This window comes from Aquarana catesbeiana, linkage group LG04 (assembly GCF_042186555.1).
Source record: "Aquarana catesbeiana isolate 2022-GZ linkage group LG04, ASM4218655v1, whole genome shotgun sequence".
Taxonomy (NCBI): Eukaryota; Metazoa; Chordata; class Amphibia; order Anura; family Ranidae; genus Aquarana; species Aquarana catesbeiana.
In genome coordinates this window covers 469,498,822-469,515,183 of record NC_133327.1, presented here as the reverse complement: position 1 = coordinate 469,515,183, position 16,362 = coordinate 469,498,822, and the positions used below count along the sequence as shown (strand labels likewise).

The following is a 16,362-nucleotide window of genomic DNA, read 5'->3' as shown; positions in this document are numbered from 1 at the left end:
GGCCCATTCACAAAGTGGTTTCATTATTTAGCGCCCCCTATCACTTGCTTTACTGTAATAAGGCTTACCTGTAGGTACTGTAAATATCTCCTAAATGTGCACCATTTAGGATATTTTTACTTGTGAAGCTACCGGTGACCTCACCGTCACATGTGCTCTGAAAGAACAGCATACCCTTGGCATTCCTTCAGAGCCCTGTGCTGCAGACAGTGTCTCCCTTGCGCATGCGCGGGGGTGACTTCATCGTGGCTCTGCCATTCAAAGGACTGGAGCATGCAAATCCAGAAGGAAGACAGAGAAGCTGTAAACCCTGTCAGTGGTGACAGCGTGCCGTTGGAGGGGTTATTTTTAAGGTAATTTTCACAGCATATGCTAACACTTTATAACATTGCCTTGCAGGGAATTTTTTTTGTCAGTGTTTACCACTGCTTTAAGATTCACACGATGGAGTGTAGCAACTCTGGTTAGGTAGCCCTTAGATCGGAAGGATAGGTGGAGTTTCTGGTAAAGTCACATTGTTTAAAGACCAGAGAGCCCCAAACCAATTGTTGGAGGCCAAGTGATTTTAATAACCCAATGTCCAAATATTTTGGGTACTTGGCATTCCCTGGTATCTTGTGAGAATGTTGGTGCATTTGCCCACTGCAGTGTGGAAGCCATAGACAAGGAATGGTGTCTTTTCTCTATGCAGTCTGAAAGCCAGTGAAAAGGCAAGTCCTTTCCATCTTCAGGAGTTGCTGCTTGTGAGATTTGGGCTTATTGACATTCTGCCAGGATTTCGCAAAGGATGGTGACATCACCCTCGCTTAGGCACTGTAGGCAGCAGTGGGGGGAAGGTAAGGAAATCAATAAAGTTCCCCTCCTCAACTTTTACTGGATAAAGAGCAAAAAGATTGACGCCAGTCTGTTCTCTGACAACAAAGCCTGGTTTCCCTCAGGTTTTTGATCAAAGGTATATGGATATTTCAAAAGGGCCTGGATTGTTCTCAGATGTAATTACCCCAATAACATTACAACATTACAAATCTCTGATCACTACCTATCCTGTTTTTTTATTTATTTTTTGGTCAAATGTACTTCTATTATTGGTTTGACTCTCGGGTTGTTTACACTATATGTATAGGCCATTTTGATTGTGCATGCAGGAGCTCTTAGCTAGAGTATGCAGGAAAAGGTTCTTTCGGCTTTCTTCAATCCTTCCCATATTTTATAACTCCTTACAGCACTTCTGGGGACCTGTGGCTAACTGGGGACTCCCAATTGCAGCTATCAATGATATGAAGAAATCACCAGAAATCATTAGTGGCCGTATGACATTTGGTAAGATTTGTGTTTTTTAATTGATTTGATTCATGGAATTATTTAACTCTATCTTTTAATTACAGGTGCTGCTGTATAGCTTATAACACATTTGATAAAAGCAGTGATTGATTGGAAAGTAGTATACTAGGCAGCAGTTTGAAATGTGCCCCATTCTACTTAAAGTTGGGAAGAAAAGATGTGGTGGCACTTCTAAGGCCTTGTTAACACCATACGTGCATAAAAACTGATGGGAAAAACGTGCAGATTTCACTTAGAGGCACATGGTTACATCAGTTTTACTGCACCTTTTCTTTTATGCACAGATAGTCATCACACTCCCTTCTGCCCTGTTTACACCACAATGTTGATGTCGCAACGTGTGTGTGTGTGTGTTTGTTTGTTTTTTTTTTTTTTTTTCCCTCGCAAAAAACCGCATACACGTTGCAGATTCCTGCACAGAAAAAAATCTGCTTGTGGTGTGAACAGGGCACATACAGTTTTTTCTTTGTATCCTTGCGTGAAGAAAACCACTCTACACATGCTGTGAATGAGGGGTTAAAATTGTGAATAGCACTTTTTTATTATTGGCTGGGATACACAGTATTGTGTTCCTTGGCAATATACAATGTCTTGCAAAAGTATTTACCCCCATTGGCTTTTTACCTATTTTTGTTACCTCCCAGTCTTTTTTTTTTTTTTTTTTTTTTTTTTTTTTTTTTTTTTTACACAATAGTCAAGTTGGTGAAGTAAAATTAGAAAAATATATACATAAAACTATTTTTCAGAAATAAAAAAAAATTGGCATGTGCGTATGTATTTACCCGCTTTTTTTGTTATGAAGCCCATAAAAAGCTCTGGTGCAACCAATTGCTTTCAGAAGTCACATAATTAGTGAAATTATGTCCACCTGTGTGCAATCCTAAGTGTCACATGATCTGTCATTACACACTCTCTTGGAATATCCAAATCTTTGATGATCCCTAGGAGCACCATCAAATCTATCATAACCAAATGGAAAGAACATGGCTCAACAGCAAACCTGCCAAGAGATGGCCGCACACCAAAACTTATGGACCGGGCAAGGAGGGCATTAATCAGAGGCAGCACAGAGAAATGAGGTGACCCTGGAGGATCTGCAGAGTTCCACAGCAGGGACTGGAGTATCTGTACATAGGACGACAATAAGCCGTAAGCTCCATAGAGTTGGGCTTTATTGGAGAGTGGCCAGAAGAAAGCAATTACTTTCAGCAAAAAAACAAAATGGCACATTTTGCGTTTGCGAAAAGGCATGTGGGAGACTCCCAAAATGTGTGGAGGAAGGTGCTCTGGTCTGATGAGACTAAAATTAAACTTTTTGGCCATCAAAGAAAACGCTATATCTGGTGCAAACTCCACACATTACATCACCCAAAGAACACCACCTCACAGTGAAACATGGTGGTGGCAGCATCATGCTGTGGGGATGTTTTTCAGCAGTCGGGACTGGAAAACTGGTCAGAGTTGAGGGAAAGATGGATGGTGCTAAATACAGGGATATTCTTAAGCAAAACCTGTACCACGCTGTGTGTGTGTGATTTGAGCCTAGGACGGAGGTTCACCTTCCAGCAGGACAATGACCCCAAACACACTGCTAAAGCAAGACTTGAGTGGTTTAAGGGGAAACATGTAAATGTGTTGGAATGACCTAGTCAAAGCCCAGACCTCAATTCAATAGAAAATCTGTGGTCAGATTTAAAGATTGCTGTTCACAAGCGCAAACCATCCAATTTGAAGGAGCTGGAGCAGTTTTGCAAGGAGGAATGGACACAAATCCCAGTGGTAAGATGTGGCAAGCTCCTAGAGACTTATCCAAAGCGACTTGGCGCTGTGATAGCCGCAGAAGGTGGCTCTACAAAGTATTGACTTTAGGGGGGTGAATAGTTATGCACATTGACTTTTTCTGTTATTTTGTCCTATTTGTTTGCTTCACGATAAAAAAAAAAATCTTCAAAGTTGTGGGCTTGTTCAAATGATGCAAATACTCAAACAATCCATGTTAATTCCAAGTTGTGAGGCAAAAAACATTAAAAAAAATGCCAAAGGGTGTGAATACTTTTGCAAGGCACTGTAGGCATTTGTAAAGTTTAATTCCACAGATAGGCCAGGATCGCTATATCAAATGAATTGGAATCATCGAATATGACTGTAATTATTATTTTTTTTTTTTTTTTAATCTAGAAGGCAGAAATTACTACTTTGTAAATAGTTTTAGCATCCTGGTAATGGTCTAGTTTTTATAAAAGACAAAAGTCCCTGCTGCTATTAGGGAGACAGGCCCTAACTCTTACCCAGCAGTACACAGTTTGTGCCTAGCCTGGGCCACTGCAACAAATCAAAAAGTACTACAAACTGGTCCAAGAATATTACTTGCTTTAAAGGGGTTGTAAAGGTAAGTGTTTTTTCCCAAGGCGTCTTTCAGGACAGCACCTGAGATGACTCCTCCCACCGGACCATAGGAAACACCTTCTTCCTTCAGAACTTTAAAGGGAGGCACATCTCTACCATACATCAGTTTTGACCCGGAGGGAACACCTTTGGGAGGGGAGTCAAGATCTCTTGGGTGTTCCTTAGAGACGGGGCTTCCTTCTCTTCTTCTTTTTTTTTTTTTTTTTCCCCTCTGCTAGAGACCCACTGTCCTACCCAGGCATCTGCAGCGGTAGTAATCGGGCTCCTCCTCCCCTCCTGGTGCTCGGTGAGAGGAAGTAGAGAGAAGACCTTGCTGGAAGTGGCAGTAGAGGAGGATTACGCTATGGATCTCTTTCTTTTATATCTATCCTTGGGATCTGAGTGCCAGTATGTCATCTAGTTGACTCCTTGAAAGGTGACCCTTGGAGCCATACTTCTGACAGAGACCCAGTGGCTGGGGGATATAGCCACCTGCACTTACGATCTCCTTAACAAGAGATCAAAAAATCTGGTAAGGGGCAGATCGTTTTTTTGGTGGAGGAATTTCCCTATCATCACAATCTGCAGGGTGACAACATTGCATGCTTCACATCATCAGAAGAGTGGGGTTTCATTTTATAATCTTTCTTTTTTTACTGGTGAAAGACATTTACAGCAAAGGAATGTTTATGTATGGACGTTGCATGACATACTGGATATCTGACTGTTCATTGATATAGATTAATCATATTTGTTCCAAATTGGTGGTAATTAAGTTTAATGTTTGTCCCAGCAATTATTATTCCCTCTTTAATATCGTGAATTGTTTTTTATCACACATGGGTGCACATGTTATGGTCATATAAATGGTCCATGATCACACTCACTTAATCAACAGCAGCGCAGCCTTTCTTTGTACAGAGCTGTACATTTGGTAGCCCACACAGTCTCAGGAAGCAGTGGCACGTGTGTGTTGCCGCCATGTTTTCTGGCGGTCGCGCCAGAAGTGACAGAGCGGGTCGCGTTGGCGAAAACGTAATTTTCAGCATGGATGTGGGGGGGAGGACAGGAGCTGGCGCCTGTTTCTGCTTCCGGTCCGGTGCAGAGTCACTATGGGAGTCCGGAAGTGGCGTGTGAAGCCACGAGTGGAAAGCTGCATACCTGCTATGGAAGAGTCGGCATCTGTAGCAGTGGGGACAGGCACCAACAAGGCTCAGGTAGGAGAGAGCGGTTAGTCTGCCTTTTTCTCTTACCTTTTGGTTTTGGTCTCTTGGTCTCTCTCTCTTCAGCCCCCCCCAGTGGCAAGGGGCTTGTCTGGGTACTAGAGGATGACTGGTTTCTTAGTGCACCTGTGTGGTGGTCCTTTTTTAAGCAGAGACTGGGTCTCACTAAAAAGTCCCCTGGTTTTTTTTTTTTTTTTTTTTTTTATTTCCCTTTTTTTTGTCTTTCAGGCTAAAAGCTCTGACCCCAAAAAGAAATGTCCTTCTCGCAAGGCCAAAATGGGAGACAATTGGAAAAAAGCCCTGTGCAGGGCTTGCATCACTTCTTTAGTAAGGAGGAATCCGCTTCTGTTTGTGATGACCTGGTTGCCTCTGTAAAGAAGAAACTATATGCCACGATTCAAACTTTTCGTGACTCTTTAGTTAATCCAGCTGCTAGTAGTCAGCCATCCACTTCAGTCTTCCCAGGGTTTCCTTTCTATGCCGGTGGTGGAAGCTCTACCTGAAGACCCTTCAAGCAGGGAAGAGCAGTCCCCTGCTCCTTCCATTAAAGAAGGAAGAGGAGGCTGAGGTGGCCCCCTCCAAATTTTAGCTATCCCTAGAAGAGGTAGATGGGCTCCTTTAAAGCTATTCATGTTACGCTTGGCTTAAGTGAAGAAAGGAAGGAATTATCTCTTCGTGACCGCATGTATGCTGGGTTAAACGTGTCTAAGGGGAGGACTTTTTCAGTCCATTTGGTCATTTCTGAAGCCATTACAAGAGAATGGCAGGATCCAGAGAGAAAAACCTTTTTTCCAAAGCACACAAGGTTTTTTCCTTTTGAGGAGGACCCTTCTGTGGTGTGGAATAAGGTGCCCAAGTTGGATGCTGCCTTCTCCCAGGTCTCAAGATCCACAGACCTGTCTTTTGAAGACATGGGGGTTCTGAAGGATCCAATGGACAAACGCATGGATCTTTTGCTCAAGAGATCGTGGCAATCAGTCATGAGCAATTTAAAGGCAGCAATGGCCACAACATGTGTAGCCAGCAATCTAGAATACTGTATTAACCAACTAAAATCACATATAGGGGCAGACTCCCCCAAGCAGGAGATTTGATTCTTTTCCTACCCTGATCTCTGCAGTTGCTTATATTGCAGATGCTTTGGATGAAGCAATTAAAATGTCAGCTAGATCCGCAGCTTTGACAAATGCGGCAAGACTAGCTTTAAGGATAAAGACCTGGCCAGGTGATAGTGTCAAAAAGCAAACTTTGTGGGATTCCCTTTTTCGGGTGACCTTCTTTTTGGCCCTGACTTAGACGATATTCTAGACAGGACTGCCGATAAAGAGGTCCTTCCCGGTCAAAAAGAAAAAGCAGGTCCCAAAACGTCTTTTTCGACCTCAAAAAGCTCAAGAGCAAGACAGCATATGTTTCAAGGGAGGAGGAAAAATTGGTCCACACAGAAAGCGAAGGGTAAAGGCAGAATTCTCTTCCGTCCTATACAGGCCGAGAAATCACAATGACTCGTCTCTGCGGATGGGCGGAAGACTACAAAAGTTTCTTCAGCAGTGGTCAGGGATAACTTCAAATCAGTTTATTCTGACCACTCTCTTGCAGGGCTACACACTCGAGTTTACGAAAAGCCCCCCAAAAAAGTTTTTAACAAATACTCCACAAGATCCAGTAAGGGCCCTGGCCATGAAGTCCTCTTTAGAGGAACTGATACAACAGGGCGTAGTAATCCAAGTGCCACTAAAAGAATGGCAGGAGGGGTTCTAGTCTCATTTTTTCCTGGTAAAGAAACCGTCAGGAAAATTTCGATTTGATCCTCAAACTAAAACCTTTAAACGAATCCATCAAATACGGAAAGTTCAAGATGGACTCAATTGTCTCAGTCAGAAACCTACTAATGCCATGTTGCTTCATGGCGTCAGTAGATTTAACGGATGCATATCTGCATATTCCGATCTCACCACAGTCCCAGAGGTATCTTAGGTTGGCGGTAAAGATGGACGGCGTGATTCATCATCTACAGTTCAGGGCCTTAGATAGTAAAAAAGCATGAAAATGGGACTTTAAAGGTGCAAATGATTAGAAACAATATCAAATATAGTATTAAAAAAAATATTTTGATAAAATAAGAATTTCATATATTTAAAAGAGGGGGAAAAAGGGAAAGGAGATCCAATACTGGCTAGTACAATAGTATATGTGCGACAATACAGCAATGATGGATTTCCCAACATGTTTCGCTCATAGGACGGGCTTCCTCAGGGGATGCTGGTCATGTGCAGCATACAATACCGACTATCAAGGAACAAATAATTTGAATATATTCTAATAATTCATAAGTGCAATTATTAATCTCAAAAATAACAATTTATATGCAGCTGCGTTTCTCATGTCAGGATGTCACTGCTTACCTATATCTCCTAAACACAGGGGAGAAACCAATAACTGCCAGGATGACTGTTTAGTTTAGCGCATGGTTCCTTATAGCAGCAAAGTGGCCGTAGATGGTAAAAGACCAGCTAAAAGACAAAACAATAATGACCAAATGTGTTAAGGAAAAGGATGGAGAACCCTTACAAACATCTAGGGGAACAGGATATTTAGGTAAAATTCACTTACAACAGTAGGTTCAGCAGCTGACTAATGCCAGGGGCCACACACCTCCATGCCGTCAGTGTATCTGGTGAACATAATAAGGGCAATTTAAATATAGACAGTGGACAATTTCAAAGTCACGTGTCTAGTGAAGAAACCGGTCTGGAGGAGCCAGTGATGAGCAGTGCTGTGTGTACACTGTTGGCGTGTGAGGAGATCCCAGCTGTTAGCTGTATGCAACTGACCTTACCATATGCGATTTTATTCTGCTGAAAAGTGTGAGTGAATTTTTACCCTTATTATATAGGGATTACACATCACACTGCCTGCGCAATGGTCTTTATTTTTTTGTTTCATACTGCGGAAGTTCTTTGAAAGCCAGAAGCCAGCCCATGCTAATGAGCAGCTGAATATATGAGCAAGCCAGCTATCACTGGGGATTACTCATTGAAACCTGTCTATATTCATCAAATCACCAAAGACGTTATTTTTTCACAGCAGTATGCTGTCCTATTGAGATACCTGTGGTTCATCACATTAATATATCTCATCTTTATTTTTCTCTTTTTAATTGTTCAATAATTTATTATCACATTGATATTTAGTTATAGGATTTTGTTATGGTGAAGGATGTTATTTATAATGGGCTCCATTTGATTATTTTGCACATGATTCATTGATTAATCATTAAGAGATCACACCGTGTTATATTGGGAGGCTTTAAATACCATCCATCCGGTGTAAACACTGAATGCGGACGCAAGGACTGCGCCGCACAAGTCTCGTCGCAGAGGCTCACTCAGCCACTACCACCGGGTCCTAATGTCCGGATGGATAGATGGGAGTAGCGCTCCCTCTGGTGGTATCCCTCCCTCTCCCATCTATCCATTCGGACGTTAGGACCCGGTGGTAGTGGCTGAGTGGGCCTCTGCGACGAGGCTTGCGCATGCGGGGCGCAGTCCTTGTGTCCGCATACGGTGTTTACACCAGATGGATGGTATTTAAAGCCGCCTCCAGCGGCATGTAGACGCTGCGGGAACCAGGGGACACATGCATGTCTGTCTTCTCGATCCAGGTAATTGTAGACATTTTCTGAATGGCGTCTTTTTTGTTTATCGGTGATTATGATTCCTTGCTCATTGAAGGTATTATCTTTGTCTGCTGACAGTTCACAGCAGGCTATATTTAAATTGGCCTTATGTTCACCAGATACACTCTATCTGACGGCATGAAGGTGTGTGGCCCCTGGCATTAGCCAGCTGCTGAACCTACTGTTGTAAGTGAATTTTACCTAAATATCCTGTTCCCCTAGAGGTTTGTAAGGGTTTTCCATCTTTTTCACTTAATACATCTGGTCATTATTATTTTGTCTTTTAGCTGGTCTTTTTTTTTTTTACCATCTATGGCCACTTTAGCGCATGGTTCCTTATAGCAGCAAACTAACAGTCATCCTGGCAGTTATTGGTTTCTCCCCTGTGTTTAGGAGATATAGGTAAGCAGTGACACCCTGGCATGAGAAACGCATCTGCATATGAATTATTATTTTTGAGATTAATAATTGCACTTATGAATTAATATATTCAAATTATTTCTTGATAGAAGGCTTTGTATGCTGCACATGAACAGCATCTCCTGAGGAAGCCCGTCCTATGGGCGAAACATGTTGGGAAATCAATCATTGCTGTATTGTCGCACATTATCTATTGTACTAGCCAGTATTGTATCCCCTTTCCCTTTTTTCCCTTTTCTTTTAAATATATGAAATTCTTATTTTGTTTATCAAAATAAAAAAAAATGTATACTATATTTGATATTGTTTCTAATCATTTGCATCTTTTTAAAGTCCCATTTTTGTGCTTTTTTTTCTAAATTCTGGGATGTGGTGCTATCAAATTAATTGGTGTGTTCGTGCTCAAAAAAATCTACATAGTTCAAGGCCTTACCCTTCGGTCTGTCATCCTCACCCCGAATTTTCACCAAGGTGATGGCAGAAACCTTAGCTCCGCTTCGTCTTCAGGGAATCACAGTAATTCCTTAAAGCGGAGTTCCACTCAAAAATGGAACTTCCGCTTTTCGGAACCATCCCCCCTCCGGTGTCACATTTGGCACCTTTCAGGGGGGAGGGGGGTGCAGATACCTGTCTAAGACAGGTATTTGCACCCACTTCCGGCATAGACTCCCATGGGAGTCTATGCCTCTTCCCGTCCCGACCGCGCTGTCTGCTGGGAACACACAGCTCCCAGGAGAGAGCGGGGACCATTAGGGACGCGCAGCGCGAGTCGCGCATGCGCAGTAGGGAACCGGGAAGTGAAGCCGCAACGCTTCACTTCCTGATTCCCTCACCTAGGATGGCGGCGGCAGCTGCCGAGAACCGAGCGGGTTCTCTGCGTCCCCTGCCGACATCGCTGGACCCTGGGACAGGTGAGTGGGCATGTATTAAAAGTCAGCAGCTGCAGTATTTGTAGCTGCTGGCTTTTAATTTTTTTTTTTTTTTTTGGCGGTGTGGGTGAACCCCCGCTTTAATTAGACGATCTGCTATTTTTCGCCCCCTCAAGGGAGGAATTGCAGAGCAATTTAGGCAGAACACGCAGCCATTTGGAGTCTCTGGGATGGATTCTAAACTTCCAAAAGTCTTCCCTAGACCCATCTCAGAAGATTCAGTTTTTAGGGTATGTAATCAATTCTGTGGATCAAAAGATCTTTCTTCCTTCAGAGAGAGACAAAATTCACAATACAGTGTCGATACTGCAGACCAACCAGTGTCTGACGATAAGACAAGTCATGTCAGCTTGGGTGTTCTGACTTCATCAATGCTGGCCGTCCAGTGGGCAAGGCTACACTTCAGGTGTCTGCAGACTTTTCTCCTGAGATCATGGGATCACAAATTGGAATCCCTAGAAACAGAGGTAAAAATTCCAACTCAGGTAAAGAGATCACTATGGTGGTGGAAGAGGCGGGATACCCTATCGGAGGGTTTAGTCTGGGCTTTTCCGGTCGAGAAAAGACTGACAACCGATGTCAGTTCCTGGGGTTTGGGGGGCCCACCCAGGAAATAGTTTCATTTAGGGAAACTAACAGGAAAGGGGCAACAAGGTCCTCAAACTGGAGAGAGCTCAAGGCGATAGACTTGGCTCTGAAGTCATTTGCTCAGGATCTTCACTGTCAGCATGTTCAGATACTAACAGACAATGCCACGGCTTTGGCTTATATAAACAGGCAAGTAGTAAGTTGCTGCAAGTACTAGCCATGGATATTCTTCGGTGGGCAGAGGGACACTTGCTGTCTCTATCAGCAGTCCACCTAAAAGGGACTCTGAACAGGGTGGCAGATTTCCTGAGCAGGAACCCCATTCAAGAAGCAGAATGGTCACTGAACCCAGAGGTTTTCACTATGATTGCTGAAAAATGGGGGCAGCCGGAAGTGGACCTGTTCGCCTCAAAGGAGAATGCTCAGGTTCCACAATTCTTTTCCCTATACAATCACGACGGATCACTGGGGACAGATGCTTTGGCGTACCCATGGAAATTCCAACTTTGCTACACTTTCCCCCCCATTCCAGTTAATTCCGTTTTAATATTAAGAAAAATTCAGAAGGAGATGGTACCAGTCATCATAATCACGCCCTTTTGGCCAGAAGGGCCTGGTTTTCAACCGTTCTGAGAATGGCGGTCAGACCTTATTGGCATCTGCCCTTCAGGCACGATCTTCTGTTACAAGGCCCAGTAAATCATCCAGAGGTGGCCACTGTGGTGCTCACAGCTTGGTATCTGAGGAGCAGCTCCTAAGAAGCAAGGGGTTTTCCAACCGGTTGATTACAACGCTAATGTCAAGTAGGAATCCGTGGCCTCGAATCCACTGGTAATCCAGATTTATTTATTTATTTTTTAAGGCTCTTACGAGGTCTAGACCAGCACCACTTAAGTCTTTCCCTAAATGGGATCTGTCAGTAGTCCTGCAGTCTCTAACAAAGAGTCCCTTTTAGCCTTTGGAAGAAGCGCCTCTCAGATATCTCACTTTTAAGACCGTGTTTCTGATTGCCATTGTCTCTGCACGCAGGATCCGTGAGCTAAATGCTCTATCAATTGTTTGGGGGCGTGGCCTGGAGAGCAGTGGAGTAGGTCACAGATTGTGTGAGCTCCACTGCCCAATACTCCTGATTGACCATCCTACTTGCATCCTGCTCATCGGACACCATCCACTGCACTTGGGGATCTGTCCTGCTCTCCCCGCTGCCTCTGGAGCCTGTCGGCTCATTAGAATGCCGCCCGGGACCGCTATGGTGAAGATGTCTGGCTCAGCACTGGCCCTAGGAGAGGCCATGGCTTCGGCCTAATCTTCGGAGCGGCCATCTTGCTCCACCCGGCAGAGGCCCAGGCAAGTTTTTTTTTCGGGCCTCCCTGCTTGTACAGAGCTTGCTCCTTTTCTGGATTCACTTCCGGACTACCTGAGGCTGCTATTGCTGCGTATCTGTGCCCTGCATCTCTCTGGGGACAGGCTGCAGCTCCAGCCTACCTCCTGGAACGGCGGCCATCTTGCTCCACCCTACGGGAGCCCTGGTGAGTTCTCCTAGCCTCCCTGACTGTGTTGCAATCCACCCCCTCCTGGAAGAGCCTCCGGACTGCCTGCAATCTCTGCCAAGGTTCATAGGCTCTCCTCCCTCCTCCTGGCAGCCAAAGTACACCCGCAGAAGCAGTGGACATCTCCATGAGACGCTACTCATCCCGGTCATCGAGAGGATGGGGTAAGAAGTATACCTCGTCGTCCCCCCCCCCCCCCCCCACCATGACGGAGAAATCCGTCCCGGACCGCGTGGGGTCTGGAAGGCGTCCATATGGCCTCCCAGGCATATTTAAGGTAATTTGGTACAGTGTTCCTCATGCATGGGGCTAGGATACTGCCCCACGAGCCTTCTACCCCTACACTGATTTCTCCCATATACCTCGAATGGCCCCAATTACAGTAATTTCTTGGAATGTTGGGGGCCTAAACTCAGCAGTGAAACGATCCCTGGTGTTCTGCTTTCTACAGCAACATAATCCTGATATTTGCGTTCTACAAGAGACCCATCTTCAGGGCCATTAAACAATCTCCTTGAAAAGACCATGGATGGGGTTAAACTATCACACCACTTATTCTACATATGCTCGTGGGGTCAGCATCCTGGTCTGGAAATCCCTACCCTTTAAACCCATTGCTATAAAGACTGATAAGGAGGGCAGGTATGTCATAGTACACGCAAACATTTATGATAGGGATATTGTACTGGTTGGGTTATATCTTCCCCCGCCGGCATCGGTCCAAATCCTTCATGACATTATGCAGGAGGTAGTCCATCTGGACACCAGCTTAGTACTTCTGATGGGTGATTTTAATATGGTTCCATGCGCTGATGTGGATAGGATGTGTATGTCAACTCGTGACTCTCCCCACCTCCGGCAGTGGGCGGACACTTTTGCCCTTACGGATGTGTGGAGACACACGCACCCGAAAGAAAGGGAATATACCTGCCACCGCTCCACCTTTAAAACACTATCTAGAATTGACCTGGCGTTTGGATCTAGATCGGCTCTACAATGTGTCCAGGATATCTCTATGCTTCCCAGAGGGATCTCTGACCACGCTCCCTTGTGTCTTTCTTTAACACTGTTCCCCGCCTATGGCAACTTTCTAGCTACTGGGCAGCAGAGAAGCTCCAGGAGCCTATTACAGCATCCATATGCAACTACTGGACTGAGAATACTGACTCAGCCCCTCCCCCAGTACTTTGGGATTCTTTTAAGGCCTGGATTAGAGGAGAATTTATTTCCCAATGAGACAGGGTTGTCCGCTCTCCCCTGGCCTCTTTGCCTTGGCCCTGGAGCCCCTGGCCATTTTGGTCAGGAATGCTCCAGATGTGCTGGGCTTGCGGCTGGGTAAGCTGGAAGAGCGGCTGTCCCTGTACGCGGACGACGCATTACTATACCTTAATGCCATGGGCCCCTCGCTCTTAGCTGCCCTACGTATATTTGACACGTTTGGAGGATACTCGGGTATAAGGATTAACTGGGCCAAGTCAATACTTTCCCCCTAGATGAGGGAGCCATCCGTGGGGTGGCCTCCACTCCTCTCCACTGGGTTGAGGAATTTCGTTATTTGGGGGTCCAGGTGACGAAACATCATTTGGACTTCTTGGGGAAAAATCTGATGCCTGTCTTGTCAACCCTTAGATCCAAGTGTTCAACATGGTCAAAATTGCCACTAAATTTGATAGGCCACATTAACCTACTAAAAATGATCATATTACCCAAATTTATTCAGAAACTGCCCGATATGGATCCTAGTCAGCTTCTTCAAAGAGATAAACAAATGCATAGGTTCCTTCTTATATGGAATAGGGCGATACCACCGTTGGCCAGATCCACGCTCTGGCTACCTGCCTACCTGGGTGGGTTAGCCCTACCCAATTTTCAAGTTTATCACTGGGCGGTGGTACTAGAGACAGTCCAGTGGTGGTGCCAAGGGGATAGATCCAATGCGGCGGTATGCCTGGAGGCGAACTGCTTGGGCTCCCTCGCTGGGCTCCGCAGCTTTCCATACAGGGGTCCCGGGGCATATGAGACGACACCGGGACCAACCAGGGTAACGTGGTGGGTGTGGACCGCTGCCCGGCGGCGCTTTTTGCGGCCGGATCAGTGGTCTCCGGCACAACCTTTTGTGGGGCAATCCCACCCTATCACAACTTCATTCTATTCCGGTTGTCACAGTTGTGGGCCAGGTTTGACATCACAACACTGGACCACATCATGCCCCAGGGTACCCTACTGAAGTTTGCGGATCTGAAAGTTTAAATATAATTTACAAACCTGGATGGCATTCAGATACCTACAGCTCAAACATGCCACTAGAGCCCAATTCCCCTGGCTGATCACACTCAAAGCTGATCCCATAGAGGAACTATTGGCTCCAGGAGATCTAACCAAGCCTCTTTCTACTCTGTATAGTGCGTTTATTGGGCAATGAGTCCCCAAAAATAGAACGTTTGTGGGAAACATGGCACGGTGACATACCCTCACTAGATAGGGAGGGATGGGAGGACTGCCTGGAGTGTGGCCCCAGATTGGTCATCTCCTCTAGAGATAAGCTAATACAGGTAAAATTTTTGCATAGGCTATATTATACGCCCCAAAGACTTCACAGGATGTACCCAGACAAAGACCCGAGTGTCCCAGATGTAAAGCACATATAGGAACCTTATTCCACATGTTCTGGGACTGTCCTGTCATTTCCACTTACTGGACAAAGGTCTTTAGGGAAGTTAACTCCAAACTGCAACTGGCACTCCCAATGTCATCTGAGTTGGCATTACTGGGAGCTCATGATGACGAGCAAAGACCACACCACTTAAAACTACTAATTGCATACCTATTCTTTTATGCCAAAAAAGAAATCCTCCTCAAATGGATCCTACCAGACCCCCCCCCATCTCCTCCTGGAAGGCACTGATCAAAGCTGCACTACCCATGTATAGGATTACGTATTTGAACAGAGGCTGTAAGTGGAAATATGAAAAAGTCTGGGCCCCATGGACCTCTGACTAATGTACTGGTGAGGATCTCATATCCTAAGATAGGCAACTGTAAAATGTATACTACTAGACACCTAGACAACCTAGTCCACATGCTGTATGCGAACTTTTGCTGCATGTTGTACTTCACTGTATTTTCTGGACCTGTATGTACACAAATGTATTCCATGTGGTGATATGTACTGTACCTATGGATATGCTTTTTTTTATTCAACCTAAAGCAGGGGAGAGACTCTTTTTGTTTTTTTTGTTTTTTTGTTTTTTCCACATGTTTTATGTCAAGAAGACTTTGTTGTGTTACTTGGAAAAGACAAAGCTCTTTCAGATTCACTCTTTGTTCAGATTCACACTCTGTGCTATTTTCGGGCAACAGAAAAGGTTGCCAGGCTTCTAAAGTTCCTTTAGCAAGATGGCTAAAATTATCCATTTCAGAGGCTTATTCGCATGCAGGTCTGTCTTCTTCAGCAGGCATTTGTGCACACTCAACCAGAGCACTGGAGGCCACTTGGGCAGAGAGAGTTGGTGCCACCCCTGAACAAATTTGCAAGGTGCCAACATGGTCAAGTTTTCACACATTCGTGAAACATTACAGGCTGGACCTCACATCTGCTAGTGATCAGGCATTTGGCAGAAAGGTCCTGCAAGCTGTTGTCCCGCCCTAAGGGTAAGTCTGTTATCCCCTCAGGTGCTGTCCTGAAAGACGCCTTGGGAAAAACCAAGTTAGACTTACCAGTAACTTGTTTTCCAGAAGTCTTTCAGGACAGCAACATCCCGCCCTGTTGTATTTAATATACTATGCTGCGACTAACGTATGTGTTTGTGTTCCAGCCGGGGCCAGAGGTTCTCTTCTACAACTGAAGTATGGTAGGGAGGTGCCTCCCTTTAAAGTTCTGGCGGAAGAAGGTTTTTCCTATGGCCTGGTGGGAGGAGTCACTATCTCTCAGGTGCTGTCCTGAAAGACTTCTGGAAAACAAGTACTGGTATGTCACTTGGTTTTTCACCTTAATGCATCCTATGCATTAAGGTGAAAAAACACCTGTTGGTGACCGGCCCCCAGCCTAAACCCCCCCCCCATGTTACCTGAACCCTTGAGTCTTCACTCTGCTAGGGGGTTCTCTGCTGCTGATTGGATAGATTGATAGCAGCGCAGCCATTGGCTGTCAATCAAATCCAGTGCCGAGTCCATAGACGCCAAATGCTGGACTCAGGAGCGCGCCCGCAAGGCAACCCCCCCGGGAGAGCGCTTCTCCCAGGGGGTTATCT

The 16,362-nt window shown here is 45.1% G+C and overlaps 1 protein-coding gene across 1 annotated transcript in view; it reads left to right on the top strand.

Annotated features, from left to right (window-relative positions):
• Positions 1 to 16,362, top strand: part of MPC1 (mitochondrial pyruvate carrier 1) — a gene marked incomplete in the record, with an annotated part of 73,356 nt that overhangs the window by 39,864 nt on the left and 17,130 nt on the right. Inside the window, 1 exon segment of the mRNA XM_073627587.1 lies at positions 1,224 to 1,320. Within this exon segment, the coding sequence (XP_073483688.1) occupies positions 1,224 to 1,320 (97 nt within the window).